Raw genomic sequence first — 23,956 nt, forward strand, 5'->3', positions numbered from 1 at the left:
TATTCTGAGTCTGTCTATCAGAATCTGGTAACGGAACTGCAGGAAGAGGTCAGACAGCTGAGAGAGCTGTACAAAAATCAGCATGTCAAACTAGAACCTAGTTTAGAAGCCCGAATCAGGCACACGCTGGGTGAAGCTACACGTGCTTCTACCCTTCTATACAATCGTATAGACCAAGTGAAAAGCACTCCAACAGGGAATGTTGCTCTCCCCAAGTTGAAACCACTGCCTCTCCCCACGTTTGAAGGGGAAGTGCAGGAATATGCTTCGTACCGTGAGCTCTTTACGATACATGTAGATAGAAGAGCCGATTTAGATGATGTATCTAAATTTACCTATTTGCTGGGGACATTAGTCAAAGAGCCGCTTAGAATAGTGAAATCTCTAAGTGTAACCGCCGCGAACTATAGAATAGCATTAGATCTACTAGATAAACAATATGGCAATGTACACCAGACGCTCGTGATTTTGCACCGAAAATTAGCTAACATATTTGTGCCGTCACTAGACCCCGTAGAGCTCAAAAGGTTCCGTTTCGAGTTAACAATCATAATTGAACAAATTAAAAGGTTGAGTAAAGATGATATAGGCCAGGGCATGGTCATGAGCCTCATAAATCAAAAATTATCAGAGGGAAAGCTCTATAGGAAAGTGGTCGAGCATTAAAGAAAATGTGATTATACGTTAGAAGAGTTCTTTGAAGCAATAGACTTTATTATAAGAATGCTCGAAGACGATGCGTTACAAAGAGGCGACAAACTTGAGTATGATAAAAGACCAGACAACAGTGTAAGACCGAAATCCAAACCTGTCCACAATAATTCTTGCCCATTTTGTAGCGAACGGCACCCACCTCACGGATGTCGGCAAGTAACTGACATAGCTGCCAGACGTCGCATTTTACTTAAAAGGGGCCTTTGCTTCAATTGTACAAAGTCAGGTCATCGTAGTGATAAATGTCCCGTCCCAAGTTCTTGCAAAATTTGTAATGCCAACCACCACACCGCAATTTGCGATGATTACAATGCGGGAAGACGACCGCAATCTATCCCCAATAGTAGAAATAGTCAATCGACAATGTCCCGCCCCGTAGTGAATGCGACGCCTACACAGCACGAAACTACCCCCCGTCCATCCAAGGCTAAAGTAGAATCTAAACCATGCAAAAGCGCAAAGATTGCACAGAAGTCTGACGTAGACCTCCCATGCACCCTTTTGCCAACGGCTATGGCAGAAATCTATCAGAAACAAGGTAGCAAGCGAGTCCGCCTATTCCTCGACTCCGGGAGCCAAAGGAGCTTCATATCAGCAAAAATTGCGAGTCAATTAGGCCTACCGGTGGTAGGACGAGTGTCATTGAATATAGCTCCATTTGGCTCCGTGGAAATAAGTGGACAGTACAAGAACCGTGCAAATGAAGCTAGTGGCACACGAAAACGTAGACGTCCCAATACATAACGCTGGTTATGTAAAGGTCAGACAGCATCTGTTGAGCAAGGGAGTCACGTTAGCCGATCCAGCAAACCAGTCCGATACACTGAAAAATGTCCACATATTAGTAGGGGCTGATTATTTTAGCCACTTTATTATAGGCGTAGAGAAAGTGGATGGGATCAATCTTTTCCTGACCCATAATGGTATGTCTCCATATGGGAAGGTGCCGCAGTGGCTATTGCAGGGGGAAAGGGTTGAACAGGTAAGAACGCTTAGAGTGTGCAAAATCATGAACGAACCATATCAGTTTGACGTAGATGAATGGTGGCGTTTGGACCGTGTTGGCTTCGCCCCATCTGAGCAATACACTGTTCGCGAGGCGGAAGCCATGCGAAAGGTGTCGCAATGTGTTGTGAAAAGGACTGAGGGATATCATGTTAGCCTACCATTCGGGTCGGATGCTAGGCCAGATACGAACTATCGAAACGCTGTAGCGCAGTTAGAGTTGTTGCAAACTAAATTCAGGAAGGATAGGGAATATTTTGATCAATACCAGGGAGTGATAGATAAATATATTGAAGCGGGTTTTATATCTGAAGTGAAAGAACCCAAGGTGGAAGGTTATTATATGCCGCACTTTGGAATCAGGAAAGATAGCCGCACCACCCCCCTTAGAATCGTGTTCAATGCCTCTGCGAAATCAAAGGGTAGTAAGTCATTGAATGAATGCCTCTTACCTGGCCCCAATTTAGTAGAATTAGCGTATCATTTGATCATAAGGTTTAGGTTGAACAAATATGCCATGTTAGCTGACATCAGCAAAGCCTTCCATCGTGTCTTGTTGGATCCTCGTGATGCCAAATACACACGATTTCTGTGGTGCGAGGCAGCAGGTCGAGCGCTTACCTTCGCCTTTAGAGTCGTGGTGTTCGGCATCACGGCAAGTCCATTTTTGTTACAACAAGTGTTAAATTATCATTTCAAAGGGGAAGGTACGCTAGACTTGGTGAAGTCTTTTTATGTGGAATATTATCTGGCCACTTTCATAAATCTGGAGAGCATGAGGCAAGAGCATGAGTCTGCCAATAACATCTTAACAGGGGCGGGTATGCCTTTAGAAGGGTGGGTGTCCAATCACTTGACCTTTGATAGCGAGAAAGAGTGGAGAGAGCCTATGAGTGTGAACGTGCTTTGGCTGCGATGGGCCCGGGACGTAGACAGATTGTGTGTGAAAGAAAGCAAGAGAATCTGTGAGTTGGGGGAGGGATGGGTGCCTACAAAGCATAGGGTACTTTCCCTGTTGGTCTCAATTTACGATCCGATAGGTTTGATAAGCCCATTGTTTGTAAGAGGAAAACTTTTCCTCCAACAACTATGGGAGGATGACTTGGGTTGGGATGATGTGTTAAAAGGAGAAAAGGCTAGAGAAGCGAGTGAGTTGTTGAGTGATGTGAAAGCGGTGAGCAAAATCACTTTTCCAAGAACAATAGGTAGGAAAGGTTTAGAACTCCATGTATTCACAGATGCCAGCAGTAAGGCATACGGCGCAGTGGCATATACCAGGAACGACTGCAATCAGGTAAACCTAATAACTAGTAAAATGAGGATCACTCCGAAGGGAATGAACAAATTGACAATTCCCAAGCTGGAACTGCTAGCATTGTTGCTAGGCAGCAGATTAGCAAAGACCCTCAAAGAGCTGATAGAACCATGAGAGATAGTCATATGGACAGACAGTAAGGTCACGTTGGCATGGGTAGCATCTCCCGAGGCCAAGGACCGCAAAAACGTCTTTATATCTAACCGAGTGGCGGAGATTGTTTTTCTTCAGCAGGTTTGTCGATTCAGTTTGATACATGTCCCCAGTAAACAGAACCCTGCTGATGTCCTGTCCAGAGGTGCAACGACGCAACAACTGCTAGATAACTCCCTGTGGAGGAATGGTCCAGAATTCCTCAGGACCACGGGAAAGCCTGTTCCTTGCAAGGAGGAAGATCCAACCCAGGAAAAAACTACAGTAGCGGCGGTGCAAGAACTGAGGGAGGAAATGAGTCCTGGCCCCCCAGGCGAGATATGGGAAATTCTGCAAAGGGAAGTAGAATTCCAATTCTTGTTGAGAGTTGTTGAAGTAATCAAAATGTTTACAAAAATAGAACGGCATCCGTTCAGTATTGTTGTCCAACTAGAGCAAAAACATTATTTGCCTACAGTTTATGCTTACTTAGAGGGCGGAGTCAGACCCCCTCGTGAAGTTGCTAATTTTGTCAGACAATTGAATCTAGTATTAATAGATAGTCTTATTTGTACTAGGGGACGAGTGTCCCAAGTAGAAGAAACTAATCAGTTAGTTCTCTTACCAGCCAAAGGGCATTTAGTCAGGATTTATTTAAGTTATTTACACCGTTTGCACTTGCATTGTGGGGTGAATACACTAATGGGTATCTTTCGACAGAAATGCTGGGTGGCGGGTCTACGTTCCATTGCGAAGCGAACCGTGCGACAATGTCCAAAATGTTTGAGAGCCTTCCAGCCTCTGTTGAAACAGCCACCACCACCCCCTCTACCGAAGGAGAGGACCACTCTCACAAAACCCTTTACAGCAGTCGGAGTGGACCACACAACAGCCATACAGACTGAAACGCAGCCGGGCTACATACTGATCGTGACATGCATGGCTAGCAGGGCCGTGTACCTCGATTTCTGCCCCTCCCTGGAAGCGGAAGAATTCGTATTAGCCCTAAGACGGTTTAGTGCCACCCACGGTGCCCCGCAGTTCATCACGTCTGATAACCACCAGACTTATAAGACTGCCAGCCACCTCCTTCAGGGACTCTACGAAGAAGATGAAGTCCAGCAGTTCTTGAGGAAAACGGGCATAAAGTGGCGATTTCAGACGCCCCGTGCACCTTGGAAAGGTGGGTTCTTCGAGCTTCTGATAGGGGTAACGAAACGGACCCTCCAGATAGCCCTTGGAAAGAAGTACCTACCGTACGCCCACGTACTAACCCTTGTGAAAGAAGCAGAAGCAGTGGTGAATAATCGGCCGCTTATGTACAGCGGCAACAAGTGCGAGGATGAAGTCCTCACCCCCTCCCATTTGCTAAGAGGACACCCAGTCCACCTCATGGCACCGATCTTGCCGGACGACCACCTCAACGCGACCTTCATCTCCCGGAGGCTACGTGATCGCTACCTAAAACTGACAGACTCTTTGAAAGCCTTACGAGAGAGGTGGAGAAGGGAATATTTGAGTGCCTTGAGAGCCAGGCACGACTGTCGGTCTGGGGAACCCTCCAAGCTGCACCCTGGAGACGTCGTGCTGGTAAAACAAGAATTTCAAAAAAGAGCTACGTGGCCTCTTGTACGTGTTGTGGAGACGTATCCTGACGACGACGGAGTCGTGCGTTCGGCCAAAGTGTTGTTCGAGGGTGTCGAGTCACTGCGAGCTGTCAGCCACCTGGTTCCCCTGGAAATTGCCCCCTCTGTGGATGATGGTGGAGAAGAAGAAGACGACGACGACGATGACGGAGAAGAGGGCGCGTACAGTTTGACAGCGGGAATGCCAGGGATCGTTGAGACGTCTGGGGACAACCAGGAAATGGCTCCGGCTATGACAACTCAACAACCAGCCACAGGAACCTTCGACAACGACGATAAAGGTGAGAACAATGCAGTTAGTGAGAGAAGTGAAAGTGAAACAGAATCGAAGCAGACGGACGCACAAGGACGTTCTGCACGCCCATTGAGAGGGGCTGCCGCAAAGCAGCGAGAACTGATGGACCGTCTGCTAAGAAGTGACGATATATAAGGCGTAGCTGCAAACAGTGAGTGAAAAAGGGAGTGTCCTATCTGGTAGGTAGGGAGGGTGGAGTGAAGAGATTGTAGGTGTGCATGGATCCACAGAAGTTGGAAGTGCGTCGGGTGTGGGGAACGGGGACGGGATGGTCTCTCGTACTTACCGACCGACCGTTGTACAGAACCAGGCCCCTCCCTCTTGTTCTCCCTAAAGTAATAGCCTATATGTGGCAGTGCGAGAAGAGTGATTCGATTAATGTGATTAAAGGCAGATTGCCTTATGATCGAATCGTTTTATGTATTATGTATGAATACATTTCTATTGCTATTTTCATGTACAAATGCAAGACAAGATGATTTGTCTTAGGCCCATTGCCTTTCCATTTGAATCGTTGTATGTATTAGGAATACATTTCTTGCACAAAATTATGATTTGTCTTAGGCCCATTGCCTAATTGCCTTTCCATTTGAATTGTTGTATGTATTATGAATACTTTTCATGAACAAAATTATGATTTGTCTTAGGCCCATTGCCTAATTGCCTTTCCATTTGGACTGTTGTCGAGGTACATTTTGTTTATTATTTTTGTGTACACATGTAAGAGTTAATTGCCCCGGGGTAACATTGCTGTATGCTGTACATTGTGTATGCTCTGTTAGAGTCGTTGCGGAGCGCTAAGCAGCGAGCCTAACAGAGTCTTGGAGTAGTTACTCCCCCCCCCCCCGAGTCCAGTCTTGCCTAATTGACCGACGTTTCACCGCCCCTTTATTTCGGGTGTGGAGGATGTCGGGAATTTCGAACTGATCATTCGAAAGTCCCGCCATTTAACTCCACAAACGTTACGTTAAATTGAGGGAAGGCTGTAAGAACTCGCGGGCGTTGAGACAAATGACTATGGTCTAATACGAGACGGTATTAGGGCCTAAAAATTAACCACCTGGTAGGGAAGGAGCGGATGTTAAAGAAATTGAGTATTTGTAATTTATGATTCACGAATGTAATGTCATTTTATTGTACCACGATGAAAATATCCTATGTATATGTTTAGAGTCAAGGACTCCCTAAGCTGGTGGATTACTGTAAATTATGGCCTTCAGCCGAATCATTAACCCCCCATTTGTATTTAAAGTAAAACTTTAACAGTTTCTCAGTCTTGTCGCAAATAAAGAAGCTTAAACAACCCCATATAAATGAATAAGGTAAGAATTCCCTCCCCTTTGCCAAGGACCCATTAGTCAGCGCGGGAAATCAGAGTTTTCGTTGGAGCTACGGAGCTCAGATCGTTCTCTTTTGCCTAATCTCCCCAGTCCAAGTAAGTGATCTCAAATTGTTATGTCTCTACTCCTTTTGTAACCAGGTCGGTTTCCCTATAGTTTTTGCAAGTGTTATGTGAGATTTGTATCTTTGTATATTTAGCTGATCCTTGTGATTGGGGATCAGTGTTATTCATTAAATTACGTTAGGAAGCCTTGGCATGTGGACTACCAAGGCATATTGCTGAAATTGTGTGCATTTTTTCTTATTTTCAGTCCGATGTGGACTTAGTTTTTTGCGAGCACATGAGATTATTTCAAGTCAGATATTTCATTTAGTATGCTGTGTAAATGTTTTGTTATGTTATTCCCTTTTTAAATAACTATTTTTGCAATAAAATTGTTAAAGTGTAGCTGTATTTTGTTGATTCCTGGAAGGTTTTGGGAGTCTTACCTCTTCAAGGTCTTGCTATCCGCCCTTAACATCGGCCTTAGAACTTAATATATATTTGTCGAAGTGAAATTCACGACAATTTCCCTTGTTTCCCAAAGGGGTCTATTATTATTATTATTATTATTATTATTATTATTATTATTATTATTATTATTATTATTATTATTATTAAATAAGAGCTTGGTCCATTTATTCAAATGTCTTTATTATTGAACAATGACCACGGTCAATCTGAAATGAACATAAAACATATTTAGAATAAATGATGAACAATGTATATAACTCAAATGAACACAAAACATATTAAGAATAAATGATGAACAATGTATATACAGTAACTCAATGTTTATAACCCTCTATCTCCCCCCAAGTTTTTAAACGGCCTTTTAAAATGTCTCTCGTGGAGGTCGGTTTAAAACTGATGTCAAAACATTGGGTGGCAATTAAACGTCCAAATTATAGGTTCATGAACACTAAACTCCTGTTAGCATGTGAAGGAACGGAAACTTGAAAAACAATTATTGTCATGTGTTGATCATGATGACACTATAGCTAGTTCATCTCGAAATCACAGTGCCATGTTGGCGGTCGACGGGTACGACTGGACTTGCGTTGCTCCAAAGTTGGCATGGCAGGAGTTAACTGCGATGGAGAGTTTGTGCTATCATTGGGAGGCGGAATCTCTGCTTGATGATTCGCAGTGTTACCGAGGTCGTTGGGATAGCATTCCGGAGCAGCAACATCAAAATGAATGTTAGGGGTAGTACCACTTGGTAACGGCAAAGTGGTCAGTGGAAGAGTACCATGTGTGTCCGGATTTTGGGTTGTCGGAATGGTGTCCTTCGCAATGGTCTCAGACGTTTTAGTGGTCGAAGGATTGGCAATAGGTACAATCTGATTCCGATTATAGTCATCTCTAATTGTACGGACTTCTGGAATACTCCTGAAAGGCACGTATTGTCTCAAAAACTTCCGGTTCCTTAGCGTGACCCTACCAGAGCCATCAACTCTGACGACGTATTGGTCGAATTGGCGGACTTCTATGATGACACCGGTTTTGTCCCATTTCAGGGGGTGATTTCCTGTTTGATTTTGGATGCGAACCCGGTCACCTACGGACAGTGGGGGTAGTCTCTTAGTGTGCTCTGATAAGCGCTCTCCCTGTTTAAGGTGTTGATGTCTTAGGGCCTCCTCTCTTACATCGAGTGTTTCCTTCCACGTGTCGTGGGGACGGTACCTGCCGGGCGGGACAGGTATGAAGTCTCTGATGGGACGACCAAATACACATATTGCAGGAGATAACTTGGTATCTCTGTCAGGTGTGTTCCTGTATTGGAGCATCGCATGTTGGAATTCATCAGTGTTGAGATCACCGTTACTGCCCGTGTTGTCCGCTATAAGACGCTTGACAGTTTTGACGCCTATTTCGGCTCTGTAATTACAATGTGGGAAGGCCACAGAGGAAAGGCGGTGATGGACTCCCCAGTCCTTTAAAAACTGCCTAGTTGCCGTCGCTGTAAATTCAGGTCCACCATCAGATGTCAATTCATCCGGAATCCCAAATGTCACAAATGTTCGGCGTAGTGAAGTTATAAGACCCTCTGCACCGTTCGAAGATCGTTCAACTATGGGCCAATTCGAGTATCGATCAACTATAACTAAATATCCAACTCCTCGATAGTGAAAGTAATCTGCACAAACACATTGGAATGGGTAGTCTGGAGATATAAGGGGTGTAGGCGGAGCACTAGGATTCGAAGGCGCGATGCGATTGCAGTGGTTGCATCCAGCTCGAAGTGCCGTTATAGCGGTGTTATCCCTGGCCAAAACACAGATGACTCTGCTCGCGATACCATAGAGGTAATTCCTTGATGTGCTGAATGAAGAGATGTGAGAATTTCCTGACGAAGGGCTGGAGGAATAACTATACGCTCCTTGTATAGTATCACACCATCAACAGTGTAGAGATGCTCGCGGAATTGAAAATACTCTCGAAGATGTACAGGAAATTCTTGGCGAGACTCTGGTACTCCGCATTCTATAAGGCTGAGCAGTTCATGCATGTTATCGTCACTACTTGTGGTAGTGCGAACTCTGTCCCAGGTGACTGCTCTCACGTTAAGTGAGTCAAGTGAGCATACTGCTGATGCGGTGATACAAGTATCAATATCATTGTCAGTGGAAACAGAATATGCTGATGGCAATTTGTGTGGGGGAACATTTCTCACGGAAGGTACACTGTCAACTGATGCAATGCCTTCTTCAATTTCGTTGATAATGGCAGTTTTAGACTCCTCGAAGAGCGCATTAATATTGTCATTCCAGGTGAATGGTGTTCCTGGTTTCAATAACTGTCTGAATGGTAGCATTTTGTCGGTCATGCTGAAAGCATATGATACTTGGTTTACTAAACCAAACCAAGATCTGACATCGGTGATATTTCTTGGGGTTGGAAAGTCCATAATTGCACTAAGATATCTTGCACATGGGCGAACTGTGTCTGGGGTTATTTCGAATCCAGCGAATTCAGCTGTGTCTTCTGTGAAACGAAATTTGTCAGGGTTGAGTGTTATGCCGTGTCTTCCACATATGTCGAGCCATTGTACAGCTTGGAAAAAACTCTCCTCTATTGAGTCAGACCAAAGAAGAACATCGTCGACACATTTAGTTTTGTTGGGTATCTCGGCAACTATTTCATCATACCGTCGAGTATATCCATCGCCAGAAGCAATATACCCTTGAGGGGCTGTTTTATAACGATAGCGTCCCCAAGGAGTGATAAACGTAGTTAAGTGACGGTCAGATTCCTGAATCGGTACACTGTGGTATCCGTTCCAGGCATCAAAGACGGTTTTCTTTTTTCCTTGTGGTACTGACCTTGCTTGGTGAAATGGAGAAGGCGTATGATGCGTTTCTCTCTTAGCGTGCACATTGAGAGGCTGAAAATCAACTGTTCGTCGAGGTGTGCCATTTTTCTTAGCACATACAACCATCCGATGGCACCAAGTTACTGGTTCTCCGATTGGGACAGGTTCAAGGACACCAAGGCGGACGTCCTGGTCAAGTCCAGCTTTAACTTCCTCTTGCCAGTGTAACGGCACTGGCACTGGTGTGTGACGAGCAACAGGATCAGCATTCGGATCGATCATCAACTTCATTGGGGGTCCATCCATTAGTGGTAACGGTTGGTGGTCACATACGTTGAATGTACTTGATTCGTAGCACTCCAAGAGGTAGTCCTTTAGTTTAGACCGGTTGGACTCGGTTGCACTGAACGGTAATTCTGTAGGCGGCGGAGGTGGTAGTTGACGTTTTGGGCAGTCACATTGATTGGCTAGTCCACTAACGCTTCCTACTTCATTGTTGGTGGCATCCGGAGTTTCCGATTGTGTGTCATAGATTTCACCAATAGTCGGAAAACTATCCGATATCCTGCCAAGGGCTATGCAGGCTTCCCTACTGATAAAGAGCTTATCCGAGTTGTCGGTGACATATGTCATTTGTCTAGTCTCAACAAGGTTCCCCTGCTCATCTGTTCCTGAGATACAAAGGATTGTGGCACCGAGGATTTTAATGCCTCTGTTATTTGCAGCGGGCATTTTCATAGTTACAGGAATGAGGTCACTTTGCTTGAGGCCAATTTTGTGGATGACCTTGATACCTGCGAGACAGCTTTGGCATCCAGTGTCTGCCATTGCAGATATACGAACAGCATGTGTACCAGCTTGAAGGTGGAAACCAAAGGCTTCGTAATCCTCAGGTGATGTTCTGATTGTCAGATTTATGAAATGTTGAGATTTGGAAGGTCTCTTTATCCAAGTATCAGATAAGTTGTCATACAGATGGTGGTCCAAAGCCAATGTCTTGTCAGCGTGTCGTTTAGAGATTGATGATACGCCGCACAAGGTGTTGAACACCGCATTCTCGTAGTCATTGGCATTGTGAGCACTGGGTTTCACTTTTGGTTTGCCCTTACTACGGCAAACACTCTCAAAGTGATTTTCTCGGTTGCAGTGTTCGCATCTATGACCGTAAGCAAGACATTCTGATTTTCTTGCACGTGCAGGAGTGTTTTTACCATGTCCTTTCTTGCCACAGTATGAACAGACTTTGTTTTTATCTTTGACAGCGGTTTGTTTTGCCTATCTGTATGAACTACTGGCTGCTGCTTGGACCTCATGAGAGTCTAATAGTCGGGAGGCAGATCGTTTACCAGATTCTTTAGCTTCGACAAACTGTGCAACTTCTTCTAATGACATGTCCTGATTCTTATCACCAAGTAGATCTAATTGTATTTCAGGGTCACATATGCCGCGTGCTAATATGTCTCTCACTATTGTGTCAGTATAATTTACATCAACGTTGCATCCTGGACATTTTATCAGGAATTTGCAAACACTAGCCTGTCCTATAAGTCGTGCACAGAAACGTCGTACAGGCTCATCGCGGTCTTGATGCATGTTGTGTAGAGTCACTCGAGCTACCATGGTGTTTTCCTCTCGAACTGCCAGTTTTTTTATTGCTCCCATCACTTCTACTTCAGTCTTGTTAGTAAGACTGCCACCAGCTGATCGTGTTAAGTCTTTTCGAAGTTGTTCTTCGCAGCATTCTAGAAGCTGTACCACGCGATCACGGCCCTCAATTTTGGTTGCGTCTACATAGTCAGACCATCGTGATTGAAAATATGCCCATTCTTCACTTGTTCCCGCTGTCGATATTGTGGGTCTTTTAACTCTTTCTACTTTGGCAGCTTGTCCAGGAGCATGTGTGGTGCAGTGAGCAGTTATGAGTGCAGCTACGATGGCGGCCTCAAGGTCGTCCGTGACGTAATCACAGCCTGGTATTGGACATCCTACTGCTGGCATTTTGATTAGTTCTTATGATTTAGTCATTCACAATATCTGTTATCCTGAATCCATCTCTGGCCGTGGTCATAAATAAGAGCTTGGTCCATTTATTCAAATGTCTTTATTATTGAACAATGACCACGGTCAATCTGAAATGAACATAAAACATATTTAGAATAAATGATGAACAATGTATATAACTCAAATGAACACAAAACATATTAAGAATAAATGATGAACAATGTATATACAGTAACTCAATGATTATAACCCTCTAATTATTATTACAAGCTAGGCAATAACCCTAGTTGGAAAAGCAAGTTGCTATAAGCCTAAGGACTCCAACAGGGAAGATAGCCCCGGAGGGAAAGAAACAAGGAAATAAATAAACTACAAGAGAAGAATAAACAATCAAAATAAAATAGTTCAAGAACAGTAACATTATATTAGATCCTTCACATATAAACTATAAAAACTTCAAAAAACAAGAAGAGAAATAAGATAGAACACCATACCCGAGTTTTCCCCCAAGCAAGAGAACTCTAATCCAAGACACTGGGAGGCCATGGTACAGAGGATATGACCCTACCCAAGACTAGAGAACAATGGTTTGATTTTGAAGTGTCCCTCTCCTAGAAGAGCTGCTTACCGTAGCTAAAGAGTCTCTTCTACCCTTACCAAGAATAAAGTAGCCACTGAACAATTACGTAGCAGTACAGTAGTTAACCCCTTAAGGGAAGAAGAATTTTATGGTAATATCAGTGTTGTCAGGTGTATGAGGACAGAGGGGAATGTGGTAAGAATAGGCCAGACTATTCGGTTTATGTGTAGGCAAAGAAAATTATCCATAACCAGAGCAAGGCATCCAATGTATAGTATTACTGCCTGGCCAGTCAAAACACCCAATAACACTCTATCGGTAGTATTAAGAGAAAAGGTTCGCAGAAAATCCTGAACTTTGTTAAACTCCTGCCAACATCATGGTAAAAGTCTAGATTTACCTGTTGCTAAAACAGAATCACTTGCTATACTAAGGGATCCAAACCAAAAAAAAAAAAAAAAAAAAACACCCTCCAATCTTAGTCTCAGGGATTTTTTGACCAGTTGCACCTGTTGTTGAGGAGCCTCCTATTATTATTATTATTATTATTATTATTATTATTATTATTATTATTATTATTATTATTATTATTATTACTTGCTAAGCTATAACCCTAGTTGGAAAAGCAGGATGCTATAAGTCCAGGGGCTCCAACAGGCAAAATAGCCCAGTGAGGAAAGGAAACAAGGAAAATAAAATATTCTAAGAAGAGTAACAACATTGAAATAAATATCTCCTATGTAAACTATGTAAACTTTAAAAAACAAGGGAAAGGGAAATAAGATAAAATAGTGTGCCCGAGTGTACCCTCAAGCAAGAGAACTCTTAATCTAAGGCAGTGGAAGACAATGGTACAGAGGCTATAGCACTACCCAAGACTAGAGAACAATGGTTTGATTTTGGAGTGTCCTTCTAGAATAGCTGCTTACCATAGCTAAAGAGTCTCTTCTACCCTTACCAAGAGAAAATTGACCCCTGAACAATTGCAGTGCAGTAATCCCTGGAGTGAAGAAGAATTGTTCGGTAACCTGTTTTGTCAGATGTATGAGGAGAGAGAAGAATATGTAAAGGATAGGCCAGACTATTCAGTGTATGTGTAGGGAAAGGTAAAATGAACCGTAACCAGAGAGAAGGATTCAATGTAGTACTGTCTGGCCAGTCAAAGGACCTCATAACTCTCTAGTGGTAGTATCTTAACGGGTGGCTGATGCCCTGGCCAACCTACTACCTAGGATCCAGCGTTGGTTCATGTGGCCCAAATTTCCTGAATCTTTTAAAGCCATCCATGACAAGTAGACTTAACATTATAGCATTGTAAAAATCCATAAAGAAAACCAAAACATATGTAATATATTGTAATTTAGAACCTCACAGACTAAGCAACTTTTTTTTTTTGTCTATAAAATATTGGTTAAGGTAAGGAGGCTACTTCTTCTTCTGTCCAAAATCTGTAGCTGACTGTGTAGTTCAATTACAGTCTTAGAATACTTTGGCCTAATTATATTGTCTGTTGTGGAAAGCCTATGTTTGAGTTTCCCAGAATGGTATATGCGTGAATGAAGTAATTGTTTTGAGGTTAATTGTTTGCACAGTATATGTTGCGAATAAGGTAGTGTAAGGACAGTGAGACAAGCGTCACCAACATCAACTGATAGTTTATTCAAACATGCGTGGGAATATAATACAGGGTGCGGACGGAAAGGTAGCATGGCGTAGGCGCCAATTCAGCTTAAACTTCCCGCCAAAATATGTGTTTTCTCACATGAACAAATACACGAATTGCAAGTAAACAGAAACATGTAATGAAATAATACATATGTCAAATTGTAGCTCTGAGGGAGCGGAATACATATATATAGAAAGCCACGGTGTGGCGAAAGGAGAATTTAAATAAATAGACAATTTGTTGAATTTCTGGACGACGGAGGGAGCAATGTCCTTACAAGTACTCCCCCCCCCAAGACATCGGGCGGCGTAGAGGGCTGATGATTAATCTTCGTATCTTTTCGGGCGTCGGAGGGTTCCTCTTGTTTTTGAACGGAGGGGCGCGTCGGCGGTCGGCGCAAGGATCTCTTCCTCTCGTCGTCGTTTGTTGATTTTTCTTTCATTGGGCGCCTTGTTTTGAGGTGGCACTCTGGATCTGCCCGGTCCAGCAGAGGCAGTGTCGCTCCCTTCGAGAAACGCTGGTTTCACGCGGTCTATTGAGACCCAGTCTTCTTGGCCATGCACGTCGAGAGAAGGCTTTCGTCGTCTTCTTAATTACTCGGTAGGGGCCTCGATAAGGTCTGGTTAGTGGTTGTCGATGGGCGTCGACACGGACGAAAACGTACCCGCAGTCATCCAGGTTCTTTAGTTTTAAATGCTTAGTTCTATCCTGGTAAGTTTTGAGACATGGCCTGATTTTCCTGGCTATGTCCCTAAGATGATCCAGTTGCGTGTCGTCGGTTGATGTGGGAAAGAATTCGCCAGGAACTGCGAGCGCCTCCCTGTAAACCTTTTTGGCGGGCGAAGGCTTGCCATCTGCGCGAGGGGCGGTGCGAAGGCCGAGAAGTACCCAAGGAAGTCGTGATTTCCAGTCCCCGTCGGTGCAGCTCGCCATCAGGGACGCCTTGAGGGCGCGATGAGTTCGTTCGACCATGCCGTTTGCCGCGGGGTTGTATGCCGTGGTGCTGTGGAGTGTCGTCCCCATCAGGTTTGCCAGAGCGATCCATATTTCTGAGAGGAAAGCGGCGCCTCTGTCTGTCGTGATGTCGTCAGGAACGCCAAATCTGCTCACCCAGCTTGACAAAAGGGCTTCGGCGCATGCTTGAGTCGTAGCTTCTGTCATCGGCGATGCCTCCAACCACCTCGTGGAGCAATCGATGATTGTAAGCAGGTAGCGAGCAAATCCGGAAGGCGGCAAAGGTCCCACGACGTCGATGTGTATGTGACCGAAACGTCTTTTTGGTTGGGGAAAATCGCCTACCCCCGATTCGGTGTGACGGCTGATTTTGCTTGATTGGCAGTTGATGCATGTCTTCGCCCATTCCCGGGCGTTCTTTTTGATTCCTGGCCAGAAGAACTTTTCAGACAGAAGGTGAGCGGTGGTGCGTCCTGAGGGGTGTGAAAGTCCATGGATGATGTCAAATATTTTTCTTCTGCAGGAGGCTGGTATCCAGGGGCGTGGGCGGCCGGTGCTGGTGTCGCAGAGGATAGTTACTCCTGCTGGTCCGAGGGGAATCGCAGTTATCTTGAGCGCGGATGGCCCCGTCAGGTGATCCTGTGCTTCTTGGTCGGTGCACTGTTCGGATGCGAGATTGGCGTAATCGATTCCCAGGTGGATTGCGTCGATTTCAATCGTTGAAAGGGCGTCCGCGACTGGGTTTTTCTTTCCTGGAATGTAGCGTATGGTGCACCCGAATTCGGCGATTGTTGCGAGATGACGTTGTTGTCGGGAGGACCATGTGTCTGTCGATTTTGTGAAAGCATGTACGAGGGGTTGATGGTCCGTCGCGATTGTGAAGGGTGTGCCCTCCAGGATGTGCCTGAAGTGGCGGACGGCGAGGTAGACGGCGAGGAGTTCCCTATCGAAGATGCTGTATCTTGTTTCGGCGGGTTTCAATTTCTTGCTGAAGAATGCCAGCGGTCGAGGAGAACCATCGACGAGTTGTTCCAGCACAGCCCCACAGGCGACATTGCTGGCGTCGGTCGTCAGTCGCAGGGGCGTGTTGTCGTCGAAATAAGCCAGGGTGGTGGCTTTTGCGAGGGCATCCTTCGTCCGGGTGAATGCCTGTTGTTGGGGAAAACCCCACTCAAGTTTTTCTGCTTTCCCTTTCAGGACGTCGTCGAGGGGTGTTAGGGTCTGTGCGACGTTAGGGATGAAGCGCCTGTAGTAATTGACCATCCCCAGGAACTCCTGAAGTTGGCGGGTGGTTGTAGGTATCGGGAACCTTTTGATGGCGTCAACCTTGGTTGTCATGGGTTTTACCCCGCACGAGGATACGCGGTGACCAAGAAAGTCCACTCCTTTCGCGCCGAACGTGGACTTGTCGAAACGTACAACCAGGCCGTTCTCCTGTAGGCGTTTGAGGACGGTGCGGACGTGCCTCCGGTGTTCCTCCTTGGTTTTCGAGAATATCAGGATGTCGTCGACGTAGAAGACGCAGAATGGTAGGTCGCCCAGAATGCTATCCATTAGTCGTTGGAAGGTCGCCCCGGCATTGCATAGACCGAAGGTTGAGTATGCGAAGGTATAGGATCCGAACGGCGTCACAATGGCAGTTTTCGGAATGTCCTCCGGAAATACGGGGACCTGGAAGTAAGACTTGATAAGGTCCATCTTGGTGAAATATTTCGCGCCGTGCAACGCATTTGTTAGGTCTTGCATGTTGGGCAGAGGGTAGTGATCGGGCGTCGTGATGAGGTTTAGGCGCCTGTAGTCGCCGCAAGGTCTCCAGGACCCGTCAGGCTTTTTTACCATGTGTAGGGGAGATGCCCAGGGGCTCGATGCTTTCTTACAAATACCCATGCGTTCCATATCCTCAAAGGCGCGTTTGGCATCCTTCAGTTTCTGGGGCGGGAGGCAGCGGAATTTGGCGTGAGTAGGAGGACCTGTCGTCGTGATGTGGTGGTAGATCCCGTGCTTGGAGGGGGAACCTGATGAGTGTCGGAGCTCGGGCTTGAAAACGTCAGGAAATTCTTGTAGGAGGTCGGCGTAGGGGTGCGTCATTACGGCGGATACAGACATTGTTGCAGGGCCGTCTTCTAGGGTGCGGGACTGGCAGGTTCCCGTGTCGATGAGATGTTTGTTAGCAACGTCGACAAGGAGTCCGTGGTGAGCGAGGAAATCCGCACCGAGGAGGTGGCGATTGACGTCAGCGATGGTGAAGGGCCAAGAATACGAACGGCCCATGATAGATATTTTCAGGGTCCTGGTCCCATAACACCGTATGGGAGATCCATTGGCGGCGACGAGTGAGGGAGCGTTTTTGTTGGGACCATGGTCTAGGTCGGACTGGGACGGTGGGAACGTTGACTGCATTGCGCCGGTGTCTACCATGAGTCTACGGCTGGAAACGGTATCGAGGATATAGAAACCATTCTTGTTTTGGTTTCCTGCGGCTGCGATGGTGGTAGGTGGATTCTTCTGGCGTCATTGAACAAATACACGAATTGCAAGTAAACAGAAACATGTAATGAAATAGTACATATATCAAATTGTAGCTCTGAGGGAGCGGAATACATATATATAGGAAGCCACGGTGTGGCGAAAGGAGAATTTAAATAAATAGACAATTTGTTGAATTTCTGGACGACGGAGGGAGCGGTGTCCTTACAGTAGATTCGAGGGGCAATGGAATAACATTACCTGTCACAGAGCCACTCTTTTAGCTTTGGTGTAAATTTTATATGCTAACCAACAAACAAAAGGGGGAGAAAAGAGGATGTACAATGGTAAAAGGGTTATTGTTGGTGTTATGAGGTGTAAAATGGGAATAATTTATTGAAAATTTTTTACAATTTGGAAGTTGTGTGTGGAAGACTGAGTGTCTTAGCTAGATGAAATTATAGAACTTTAGGAACAAGATTATCATGTATAACCATACAAACTTTAGAATAAAGTGAGTGGCCATATTTTATCACAGCAAGCTTCCATAGTGGAGATTGCTAATGGAGAATATGGAAAATAAGTAGAAAATAGTTCATTAGTATTGAACATCAATTACCATGATAGATCTAAATATATTCCATATAAATGAAACAAGTAACAGTAAATTATCCTTCATTTATAGCTTTTGAGTAATGATTAGTAATGTCTATGAAGTGCACATATGCATACAATGTCATTTAAGTTTCATTGTTGCTCCTTAGCTGTGAAGGTATGATTTACACTGTGGGGGTGATGATGACATATGTGTTCCTTACACTGTGAACTCTAGGTATTAGTTAAGGGCCTTTGCAGCGTCAGTTATGACCCTAATACTGTACCTCATCTTCCATTTAATGTTTGCTATCTGGCTTTCCAATCTCTCTTGCTTTTACTAGTGGTTGAAGATTTATTTTGTAATTTCTTGGAAACTTCACCTAACTAGAGATTTTCTCTTTGTTTATACAGTATTTCACAATATATCTACTGTATTTTATTTTCAAATGTTAAGCAACCCCCTAACAAATTGCAACTTTAAAGAAAAATAAATGGTTGCTACTGAGTCATGGATAAGCTCCTAGCACAGAAACTTTCTGCCAACTTTTCCACCCCACGTACATAAAATCTATTGTGCTTACATTCGTCATTTTTTGGACTTTAAGGCCCTTTTTCTGATACCTGCTGTGCTCGTTCTGTTCTGGATCATCCTCTCCCATACCCCGTCCATTTGATAAGCCTTCCACATGAGCTAACCTTTTTATTATAAATTTCTTGTACTTTCAAATTTCATCAACCCCCTATACTTGGCAAACTCTTCACTTTAAATCAATCAAACAATCAATCATGCCAACAATTAAAATATTTTCTTTGATTTTCATTGAGCAATAACGTCTCTTTTTCATAAATGAGAGATTAACATTATAATCATTTAGTCAATTCCTTATGTGACTTTCATGCATAACCTTTGCCTTACTTATTCTATTACTTGCTCCACTCATCATTTCTTTAGAGACATATTTACTCTCCAAGTACCCTATCATTTCCTCCTCCATCCATATCAACATTAATGGTTCTATCTCTATTTCCATTTACTCACAATCATACTTTTGCATTAATTTATATCTGACTTCATTCTTGGAAATACTTTCAGGGTATTTCACTAATCTCATCAGTTTCCTTTCACAGTCTTCAATATCCCCTAGTCCTAGTCAACATTACATACATGATACACCAGCCGTTCCACACAACATTCATGGGCCACGTTCATAACTTATGCACTTGCACCATACTATTCGTTACTTAGACTTCTCAAACTACTCCCGCTATAATGATAATAAACAGCCATTGATGATTAAAGTATAACTAGGTTACTAAACCTTGTCTTAAACAACTTTCACACCCAATCTTCGTCTTCTCACACACCACAGTTCCCTTATCCATCATAAACCTTAAATTATGTTTGCACTTAGAAATATGTAGACTGCAGTGAACAATAGTGATTGAGTCTAATTTTAGAAATAATCTAATATGGTAATAATCACAATAACCAGCATTGGAGAAATGTAATTTCCATGTTATTTGTTACAGCTTTTGGTGTAGCCTATTATTTCTCCTGTCATTTCGTATACACACAAGCCGTAAGTAGGTGTGTAAGAATCAAGTGGCATTTGAAATAAAAGAAAAAAAGACTTCAAATCCAAAGAAGTTATAATTATTTGTAGGATCCACGCGTGTTCGTTTACATTGTAACCCACCCTAGGCAAGATGGCGTAAATTTTTCTTCCATCTACGTGTCACTTCTAACTTTTCAACTCTATGATAGTAACCGTGCATACAAATGAAAATTAATACAAATGTATGTTTTGTTTAATCTACATTTAAACAAAATGATGCTGATAATTTTGGACGGAAAAATAAGAATAAGTATTAATATACACCACTTTAAAATTCGTCCGAGCTCCGAAATAAGCTGTACTCGAAGTCAAGAAAAATGAAAATTAATACGAATTTATGTTTTATTTAATATACATTTAAAAAAAATGCTGCTGATAATTTTGGACGGAAAAATAAGGAAAATTTTTAATATACGCCACTTTAAAATTCGTCCGAACTCCGAAATAAGCTGTACTCGAAGACGAAGTCAAGAATTCAAGGAAACGATCTGTGTTTATTTTCGTGAGTCTTGACGTGTTTAACTTGACATAAGTTCAGCGTTTTGAAGTGTCATATATCAATTTATATTGTGTTATTTGTGTTTAATGACATTTTTTGAAATCAATTCCCTAAGACACTTGGTTCCTCGGCTTCTGACCCCTGCTAATAGGTTCCGCTTTTTGTAAGTAGTTTAAATGAAGTTTATGTGAAAACCATCCGACAAACTTTGGTAGGATTACTTTTTTATATGGCATATTTCTTTATCTAATATCTGTTGATGCCTGATATGTAATGATTTTTTGGTAAATTTTTAGTTTCAGCCAAATTTGGAAAAATGCAATAAAAATATATTTGTTGCATCAGAAATAGTGTGGTTTCAATGAATTTAACGTTTATTTTGACTGCAAACCAACCGATTTAGAGATTTACTATGTATACCCTAGTTCATCCCACCAATTATGGGGGACACCCTTTGGGAACCGGGGTTTTGGGTGGGGGAAGGGGGGGGAGGGTGTTGGGGCATTGAATGATATTTGCAATAAATGAATAATTAATGTTCCAGCACCCCTCCCCCATACCCCTAACTAGGCCTACCGGGGGGAGGGGGGTAGGGCCCCCCAGCGACCCCCCCTTAAAGCCACAGTAATTTTCAGGGCACCACAGAACCTAACAAACCCACCTAACCTAACCTAGGGGCCCTGTACCCCTACCGGGGGGGGCTTCGCCCCCCCTGCGACCCCCCCTTATGGCCAAAGTAATTTTCAAGGCACCACAGAACCTAACAAACCCTCCTAACCTAACCTAGGGGCCCTGTACCCCTACCGGGGGGGGGCTTTGCCCCCCCTGCGACCCCCCCTTAAGGCCACAGTAATTTTCAGGGCACCACAGAACCTAACAAACCCACCTAACCTAACCCAGGGGCCCTGTACCCCTACCGGGGGGGGCTTCGCCCCCCCTGCGACCCCCCCTTATGGCCACAGTAATTTTCAAGGCACCACAGAACCTAACAAACCCACCTAACCTAACCTAGGGGCCCTGTACCCCTACCGGGGGGGGCTTCGCCCCCCCTGCGACCCCCCCTTAAGGCCACAGTAATTTTCAGGGCACCACAGAACCTAACAAACCCACCTAACCTAACCTAGGGGCCCTGTACCCCTACCGGGGGGGGCCCCCCCTGCGACCCCCCCTTTAACCAGGGGTAAATTTGAATATATATATTTTGTTAAATCACTTCTTACCTTAAACGGAAGATGACGATGAAGATGTGGAAGGTTGTGGTTGACCCTCTTCTGAATCATCAAGTACTGGAATACGTTCAGATTTGGTACAATACCACACATGTCTATCCTCACGAAAATGTAAAGGCGAATGACATTTACCACACTGGACACTTAAAGGTAATACGGAATGCTCCCTTAGAAAACGATTCACTACTTCAGGAGTTCCATTATAATTCCCATGAAATCGGCCGATCACATCAAAATAGGAATAACGACATATTTCACACAACCGTACCGGAGGATCCATGACAGTAAAGTGACGTGTGATGAAAATATAGAAACCGGAACTTTTGAAAACCGAAAACAAACGACAATCACGGGTTTCTCCCATAATGAAATAGGGAAAAAAACAAAATACTATCGTTTACAATGTTATATTGCACGAAAAACAGATCCTTGAAACAAGACTGAGAGACCAATGAATCGTCCAATAATAACCCTTGAAAAGAACCCAGTAGTATTTAGATTGGAGGAGCGACATTAGTGGGAGGAGCAAATGCGCATTCAAGCAAATATTGTCACATTGCGCAATGGGGAGGAGCCAAGTAAGATGAAAACAGATATACAAACTAACAAGAGCTACCTTGCGTGCCCATGGAAAGATATACACTAAACTTAGAAAAAGTCAAGACCTTCAATTCCTGAAATATTTTTTTTCTCTGTAAGTATGCATTAGCGACAATAATGTATTGAGAAGAAGTGTTTTGTTATCACGTGCTTTACTAGGAAAATATATTAATATAATACATTTCCCAATTTGGTTGAATCTAAAACTTTACCATATAGATATATATAAAGGGTCCACATTAGTTGAATTTTATTGTTAAATGTATTATTTTCACTTGGTATAGCATACCGGATACCGGAAATACTACTGGCTTCTGTAGTTTATGGGGACATGCCTTGGACCGGCCGAAAATCTAGTAAAAAATTTCCTGAATCGGCTCTTTTTCAAGGGAATGATCTCAGAATGATATACTGTAATATTAAATTCACTAAATTTGTAAATGCTTGTCCCAACAATCTACATACTAGGACCATTCTGCTCATGGATGTCGGAAACGTGTGAGAAAAATGGACAACTAACCCAAAATTCCCCTCCTAATCTGGCCTACAAGCCATGTCCTCACCTTCCTCGTGACCTAACCGGGGGGGCTAATGCCCCCATGCGACCCTCCAACCACTGTCGCTAACATACAAACCCAACCTAACTGAACCTAGTACAGTAGTTCCCAGGTCAAAACCCCTAGTCGGGGAGCAAGCCCCCGGACCTCCTTCGTAAGTCTCTCTCTTACACAAAAAAAAGCTATGGGCAGCACTCTAAATTATATGTTAACCAAATTGTAATAATAAAAAAGTTACTCAGGATCACCTTAATATTTGTAGTTGCTGAAGTCTAAATCCTCGGGTTCTTGGGCCTTCACAGGGACTCCTAAAGTCACCTAAGAGCCCTTTTCAAAATAAAAAATGAAAAAATTACGGGGTAACCCGAGTAAAGTCCTGTAGGTCTAAAAACCTTATTGTCTTTAAAGCATCAGGGTGATCTATATGAGTAATAAACTCGACACCATCGCTCAAAGAGAAACTATACGGAACACGTCTGTCCATTACGGCGTTTAGCGTTGGAAAGGGTCGACCTCGTGTAGGTCAATCTCGGATCGAGGGGGGGGATTTAGAATTTTGAAATCACGCGGCCAGCAAAAGTAGGCCTACAAGCGCATGGAAACGAAGGGTTAGTTCGGGTGGTTTGTTTGACACTGGCTTTATCTACCGAAATATCTTAACTAGATGTTGGCTAACCTAACCTTTGGTTGTATATATAACATGACACTGGCTTTATCTACCGAAATATCTTAACTAGATGTTGGCTAACCTAACCTTTGGTTGTATATATAACAAATTAGTATTCGGCATAATTTCAGGACGTGTCCCAACGAACTAACAATCTTAACAAGAGGTTAAAAATGAAGATTGTTGGGATTAGTGAAAACATGAGTCCGAACATCGATAACTGTTAAAGCTTGCGCCACCAGCTGATAGGCGAACAGAGCACCACCAAACGGTTGTTATTATAGTCAGGCAGGAAACAATGCTTGGGGGAAATTTTACGATCGAGTAAGTTGGCCGTGGCTTCAGCGGACGACACATTGTAAAGACCTTTCCCTAACCTAACAATTCATGATAATTATCATAGCAGTATCAAATGTCACTATAAATGACTTGTCCCTATTAACCACAAACTTAACAAAAAGGGTAAAAATTTAGATTGATTGGACAGTATTAAATTGCAAAAACGAAAGATTCTTAGACTGGGATGACACGGGCTCTATCTATCGGGAAAGTTGGAAACTAAGCAGGAGCTACCTGTGACTTGCGTTCGGATGGTGCTGAACTTAGAAAATATTGCCGTGGTAAAGGTAAGTTACTTACTTTTGTCGCAAGCATATACCGATATTATTGAAATTTATGTATTATTTTACTGTATTACAGGGCAATGTAACCTAGGAAAAA

The 23,956-nt window shown here is 43.6% G+C and overlaps 1 protein-coding gene across 1 annotated transcript in view; it reads left to right on the plus strand.

The window, feature by feature from the left end:
• Nucleotides 1-20,172: 20,172 nt before the first annotated feature.
• The window catches only part of LOC137616436 (leukocyte elastase inhibitor-like), a 359,050-nt gene continuing 355,266 nt past the window's right edge, over nt 20,173-23,956 (plus strand). Inside the window, exon 1 of the mRNA XM_068346185.1 lies at nt 20,173-20,346. Coding sequence (XP_068202286.1) covers nt 20,270-20,346 — 77 coding nt within the window. The 5' untranslated portion in view covers nt 20,173-20,269. The remainder of the gene's footprint in view (nt 20,347-23,956) is intronic.

The sequence above is a fragment of the Palaemon carinicauda genome, chromosome 22, assembly GCF_036898095.1.
Source record: "Palaemon carinicauda isolate YSFRI2023 chromosome 22, ASM3689809v2, whole genome shotgun sequence".
NCBI classification, from domain to species: domain Eukaryota; kingdom Metazoa; phylum Arthropoda; class Malacostraca; order Decapoda; family Palaemonidae; genus Palaemon; species Palaemon carinicauda.